We start from the raw sequence: 7,091 nt of genomic DNA, 5'->3' as shown, positions 1-7,091 counted from the left end.
GAGGAAAACGACACTGCAACTTTTCAATACTCTTCACTTTTCACTTCAGGCTCGTCAGGCTACTTTCAGTTTCACTTCTACTATCTTTCTTTTACTGATCACTTTCTCTTCGGACTTTCTTCCCTCCCATCTACAACGCGGCAGCGAGGGAGAGTGACTGATCCGAACATTTTCTGGACGCCGCAGGTCACCTGGTGGCACGTCCTCCCACCGAGGAAGACTCATCAACGAGCTGACGTCACGCGCATCGCTGACGTTGCGTCGTCGGGTCCTCCCATCAGATCATTCCTGATGTCTCTTGTGTTGTTAGCCGGGAGAGCCTGAGGTCTGTTGGTACTGAAGGCTAGCAACGACGAGTACCAGAGGCGAGACCTCGCGGATCCCTGCTTCCCCAAAGTAAGGTGACTCGTTTTCCGAAATGACGCGCGGGCAGGTGAGGGCCCACTCACAAGCGCTCGCCGCGGTCTCCTTGGGAACGACGGCGCGTGTATCCTGGGCTGGGTGGGGATGCGCGTGCGCAGTGCGCAGGTTTTGCTCGGACCCAAAGTTACGAGAGTGGGCGTTTGATTCCCACAGGGATGACCCCTTTCTCCAGCGAGGACCTAGCGATGGTGCAGGCAATGCTGAGGCAGCTGTTCCAGAGCGTGAAGGAGAAAATCACGGGTGCCCCCTCCCTGGAGTGTGCCGAGGAGATTCTTTTACATCTGGAGGAAACTGATGAAAATTTTCACAAGTAAAATTGCTTTTGATGTCTTAAGCCTACAATATCATTGATCCAGAGAAGGTCCAGAGAAGGGTCGATAATATTAATTTGATTATTGTTGTTAAAATAGTGCCCGACTTGTAGGTTTACGTTTTCTTTTATTTGCCAAAACATCGAATTTATTTAACATTTATTCTTATTTCCTAAAGCTTCTGCCACCTCTCTCTGTCTCTCTCTCTCTCTGTATTTTTTTGCGGGGGAGTCTCGCTCTGTCGCCCCTGCTGGAGTGCAATAGGACGATCTGGGCTCACTGCAGCCTTCACCTTCCGGGTTCAAGTGATTCTCCAGCCTTAGCCTCCCGAGTAGCTGGGATTACAAGTGCCCGCCACTGGACCCGGCCAATTTGTGTATATTTAGTAGAGATGGGTTTCACCGTGTTGGCCAGGCTGGTCTTGAACTCTTGACCCCAAGTGATCTGCCGGTCTCGGCCTCCCAAAGTGCTGAGATTACAGGTGTGAGCCACCGCGGGCCGCTGCCCTCCTGTTTTTACTGATAAAACCAGCATATCCTAATAATCCATTCCCCGAGGCTCACCCGGGCAGCGCAGTAATCTCTTTGAAAGAATACTTCACGATTTCAAGGGATTCCTGTACTTTGCTAAAAGCAGTGAGTTCCAGCGATCTTAGCTCCTTTGCTTACATTTTTCAGTGGCTGCACAAATTATTCACTCTGAGCACTGCAAAGGGAATATGGAAGTGAGATCATTAGTTTCTACTGGAATAGTTTTTTAAGTTTCTCTAAAGGGGTAAGCCACATAACTAAATGTCTGTGATACGTGTCAGAAATGTAAGTGACAGAGAAGGGGGACAGAATGCTTTGCTCGTGGGAGCAGTAGGGAAAAGACGTTTAATGAGTGAGGTGCCATTTGAAGTAGAACTTGAAAATCTTTGGAGACCTATGTTTTTCTTTTGATTTGGTTCATATAAAGTCTACCTCCAGGTGCCTCCATTCATTACTATTAGTAGTATTTTTAATCTAGTGTTCGCATTTCATTTTGATCTGACAGAGACGACACTGGAAATTTTTCTAGTTAAACTGCCTTTACTGACTCTTGGATATTCATGGGTACCCTGAAGTTCTGCTTATCTGGAATACCTACCAATATTATATGTGCAGCAGGGTATTTTTGAGTTCTTTAAAATTCTATGCACACGTTTGTGTTTATTTGCAGTTTTATAGGGGAGTATTTACAGTTTTTACTACTTTCTCAATTGAGTTTTAAAAAGCGTGGAAGGAATCTTCATTAATATAAAGTTTCTAGTTTCTCTAGTATTTCTGATTATATGTATGATTTGTTTTGAATTTCCATGATTTTCTTTATTTTCTCATTAAATTCACTGTTAATACCTGTTATTAGATGATAAGGTTATTTATTCTGGAGCTACCAGAAACTAGCTTTTATTGGTTACCTACAGATTTATTAAACAGTGGATTAAAGAAAAATTAGAACTTTTTCAAATATAGGTTGGGTGATAAATGTTTTGTTAGCTCATGTAATGATAATTTACCTCACACATCCACGTCAAGCATTATGTTTGGGATTTCATTTCTGGTTTTTATTTTACATGAGGTTGTTTAAATAATCTGTAAATTACTGAGTAAGTTTTTGCTAGGACCATATTCTGGGAATTTGGCCATTTCATGTATATTTTCAAACTTATTTATATAAAGGTTTCCATGAATATCCTGTTATCTTTTGAGTATTTCCAGTATCTGTAGTCATGTTCCTTTTCATTATTTATTTGTGTCTTCCCACTTTTGCTCTTCATCTGTTATGCTAGAAGTTTATTTTATTAGCCTTTTCAAAGAACCAACTTTTGGCCTTTTCTCCTCCCTTCTGTTATGTAAACACATATATTATTTTTTGTTTTATTAATTTCTGCCCTTTATTTTTTTTTATGTGGGAAACCTTTAACCTTATTGTACTGGATTCTAGCTTATTAATTTGAAACTCTTTTCTCTTTTCTAGTAGAAGCCTTTAAAGCTACACATTTGCCTATAATTATTGCTTTAGCTGTATCCATTTAAAAATGTTTTTTCAAGTTAAAATTGGATCATTGTAGTTCCTCTCAGAAGTCTAATGACTCTTGTAATACTGTATTTACTCTTCAATAGTTCATTAGGTAGATTAAATAAATGCTTGTTGAATGACATGCACAATTAATAGTTACTATTTACTAAAGCGATTTACTTGTGGCCTGCCTAAAAAAACAATACAGGCACACTCAAATTATAGCTAGTTTAAAAGTAAGACTTGGCTTAGAATCCTAAAAGTCATTTTTAGTCTTAAAAATAGGATAAATTCAAAATATCTTAGCTGCACTAGCCTGAGATCTGTGTCTTAGGAGGAGGGAACTCTTTCATGTGTGAAAGGAGAAGAGGAGCTGCTTAACTGGCATTTTCATGACTTTTACAATTTCAGAGTTGGAAGGGATTTTAAAGGTCAGTTATTTCAGGTGCTCATATTTTCATTTGTCTTTCAGTGACCTAACTCTCCTTCAACACTTAATGTTCTACAGTCACTTAGGTGTGTTTTCCTTTCCAAAGTGTTTATTTCAGAATTATTCATTTTTCCATCTGCACTATTAGAACATTGATTTCTTAAATCCAAGTGATGTTGGCCTGTAATTATCAACAAAAATAATCTCATTAAAAGACATATAGGGGAGGCTGGGTGTGGTGGCTCATGCCTGTAATCCCAGAACATCGAGAGGCCAAGGCAGATGGATTACATGAGGTAATGAGTTCAAGACTAGCCTGGCCAACATGGTGAAACCCTGTCTCTACTGAAAATACAAAAGAAAAAATTAACTGGGCATTATGGCGGAGGCTGAGGCAGGAGAATCCCAGCACTCGAAAGTTGCAGTGAGCCGAGATCGTGCCACTGTACTCCAGTCTGGGTGACAGAGGGAGAGACACCATCTCAAACAAAAAAAAAAAGATTACAGGGAAACTGTTACTGGACTGTTAACATTTTGTAAGAAGATGGTTTTTAAGACAGTTGATGTAATTTCAGGCAGTATAATAAAGTGAGGGAAAATATCAGTTGGGGAGAAACTGAAGTGTAGGCAGTACAGCCATATCTAGGCATTCATTCTATGGGACAGCTAACATACTGTCTCTGCTTTTCATAGGCACTTTTCTTTTTCTGCTGTAAACTGTACATACTCTCTAAGAGATCAAAGCGCTTATACTTTTCTCTAAGAATGGCAGCAATGATTTGAGGCCTGGTGGGAGAGAAGAGAGAGAAGAGGACGTTGGTTTCATTATGTGTGTTTGTGTTGTGTAAATTTTTAGGTGCAGACTGGCTCCCTATAAAGCAGCATTGCTTTTCAGCCTTTGCTGCACTGGAATCATCTGGGGGCCATTTAGAAAAATACTGATGCTTGGTCCTCACCACAGATGAATCAAATTTCCTGGGGGTTTTGGCCAAGGAGAAGTGGTAGAGGCCGGGCCTTGGTGGTTTTAAAACAAAGTTTCTGTGTAAGTAATGTGCAGTTAGAGTTGAGACCTCAGAATTAGAGCATAGTTACTGGCATTTCAATGAAAAATGGTGTTTTATTGTTTTTAAAAATACTTACTAATTCTAATAATTTTAACAGTCTCTAATGAAGAGGCTCACCTTTGTAGCCTTCTCACTTGATAAGTTTTTGATACAGAAGGACCACAGTAATATTGATTGAATTGGGTATTACTCTTTGTTTTACAGAAGAATTTACCAGGGACTTTTTAATCAGGAAACTCTAGTATGTTTAAGTGGTAACTTCAGGAAAATATTCCTTCTGGGCTGGGCTCAGTGGCTCACGCCTGTAATCCCAGCACTTTGGAAGATCTGGGTGGGCAGATCACTTAACACCAGGAGTTCAAGACCAGCTTGGACAACATGACAAAACCCTGTCTCTACAAAAAATATAAAAATTAGTTGAGTACAGTGGCGTGAGCCTGTAGTCCCAGCTACTTAACAAGGCTGGGGCGGGAGGATCTCTTGAGCCCAGAATGTTAAGGCTGCAGTGAGCCTAGGCAACAGAGCAAGACCCTGTCTCAAAATAAACAAAATAAAATAAAGTAAAAAAATATTATTTCTGTAAGGTGATATACCTGTATGGAGAAATTACCAAGAATTATGTGTGCTTCTATAATTAATGAATGAATTCCTTGTAACTGTTTATCATGAGCCAAAAGCTTATTTTTTTGGCCTGAAAAGTTGTAGGAGATGTAAAATACTCGTTCTTTCTACTCCATGGCCTTTTATACACTAATGTGATATATAAGCTTAAGTTTGTCATGTAACAAATTCTGTGATTCTGAAATATAACCTATTTTAAGAATTCCTCATGTCAGCATTATAACCACTAATTATAATCCATAACCACTAATAAAATACTTTTAAAAAACATCATTAGTGATAATTATTTCCATATATGATTGAATATTTCTTACTTTTATAAATAGCTGGAAGGATGACTTTTTTGAAACAAAGTTGTATCAATTAGGTTTTTTAATGTCCTTATGTTGTAAGAGTAACTTGTGTACCTCTCCATATTTTTATATAAACATTCTGAACATGTCAGAAGTTTATCATAGAAAACAATTGCATTTTCTTGGAAAATATAGGTAAGAAGTCTGGAGAAAAAAGAATGGAAGAAGTGAATGTTCTTTTACTCTACTTGGTAATTTTTCTATATAAATGTGAAGAATTTCAAATCATCAGTTACTAGTGATGAATGATCAGATACATTGCTGTGTATTTTAATTGAGCTGCTTCTGAAATGTGGTGAGCTCCACTCCACATGTCTTTCTTTATTAACAAATAGCTGTCCTCTTAGGTTTTAATGTCCCTCTTTGAAGAATATTTTGTAAAAGATATTTTGCATTCATTTAATAATAGTGTCATTGGAACCACATTTTTATTTTTTCTCATTAAATTCTAAAGTAACAGGGTTAGTCAAATGTATGTATAGTATCTTCAGTGAGAAAAATGTCAAAGTATATGAAAACACTATTCTATAATAAAACATTTTAATTTTAGGATTATCCTCACCATTAAGCAGTGGGAGACTGAAATTTAGTAAGGTCAGGTGTTTTGCCTAAGGTTGCAAGATTGGTCAGTATATACTTCGGAATTTGAACATGAAGCAAACCTGCTTCATAGATTATTAAAAGAAGTATAACAATTATAAACTTGTTTATTCATTGTACAGACTCTATCTTTTTAAAAACTGTAGCGATTGCTCATGGCTGTAACCCCAGCACTTTGGGAGCCAGAGGCGGGTGGAGCGTCTGAGATCAGGAGTTCAAGACCAGCTTGATTAACATGGAGAAACCCCAAAATACAAAATTAGCCAGGCATGGTGGCACATAGCTGTAATCCCAGCTACTCGGAAGGCTGAGGCAGGAGAATTGCTTGAACCCGGAACATTGAGGTTGTGGTGAGCCAAGATCTCGCCATCGCACTCCAGCCTGGGCAAGAAGAGCAAAACTCTGTCCCAAAAAACAAACAAAACAAAACAAAAACTGTAGTAAAAGCAGTCATTAGAAAATTTTAAAATGAATAATGAATAGTAGTAGACTTTAATTAAAATAGAAATAGATGGAAGTTGTATTTATTGTAACCCATGTCAGTCAAAACTATATTATTCCTATTACAGTCTTTATATTTTAAGCACAATTGGAATATGTGAAATCTGAAAATGTTAACAGCCTGCTTAAAGATCTGAAAGGATAGGACCTAAATTGTAGCAGAATTGATTTAAACTCAACCTAGTAAGGATATTTTAAAATAAGTTATTAAGCACATATAGATTTTTCAGAGAGATTTTGTATTTCTTGAATAGAAATTTTAAACATACAGGACATTCACCAGTATGTTTACTGACTAGAATTTTGTAATTCTCGGAAACAGAGGGTATAGAAAGGTCAAAGTAGCATCCTGCAGGCCATATTTGGTTTGTGGACATGTTTACTTTGACTACATTAAAAAAGAAGAAGGAAAGCATCATTTCAAAATTGAGCGATAACATTTAAAAGTCAGTTTTCTAGCTTTCCTTCAAACATAACAGGTTATCACCAGGCTCATATTTCTTAGAGACAAGTTGCTGGAATTGTATGGAAGCCTTGCCTTAGTTGGGGCATGTCTTCATCTCACCACAGCCTGTATCCATTCTCTCTCATACATGGCTAGCTTCCCTCTGTAGCGTCTGACTTTGCAACCCCTGGGATAAGTATAGGGACCTTTTGAAAGTCTTCTTGAGGCATCCAGAGCTTTTATACAAAATAACTAGAATATGTTATACCTCCAGGTTATTTTCTAAAAGTGATGCAATGGTAA

General features: G+C 38.0%; 1 protein-coding gene across 8 annotated transcripts in view; it reads left to right on the top strand.

Annotated features, from left to right (window-relative positions):
* The first annotated feature begins 249 nt into the window (after nt 1-249).
* The window catches only part of TBC1D32 (TBC1 domain family member 32), a 245,006-nt gene continuing 238,164 nt past the window's right edge, over nt 250-7,091 (top strand). For 3 of the 8 annotated variants that reach the window (XR_013534904.1, XM_078370766.1, XM_078370772.1), the window contains exons 1-2: nt 250-433; nt 577-733. Coding sequence is in view for 4 of the 8 variants with exons in the window: in XM_078370766.1 (XP_078226892.1) it covers nt 579-733 (155 nt within the window). In the remaining 4 variants the exon portion in view is untranslated. The remainder of the gene's footprint in view (nt 434-576; nt 734-7,091) is intronic. The other 5 variants (XM_078370769.1, XM_078370771.1, XM_078370767.1 and 2 more) reach the window with 4 other exon arrangements.

This window comes from Callithrix jacchus, chromosome 4, assembly GCF_049354715.1.
Source record: "Callithrix jacchus isolate 240 chromosome 4, calJac240_pri, whole genome shotgun sequence".
Taxonomy (NCBI): Eukaryota; Metazoa; Chordata; class Mammalia; order Primates; family Cebidae; genus Callithrix; species Callithrix jacchus.
The sequence above is the reverse complement of the archived record's forward strand: the minus strand, read 5'-3'. Positions and strand labels throughout refer to the sequence as shown.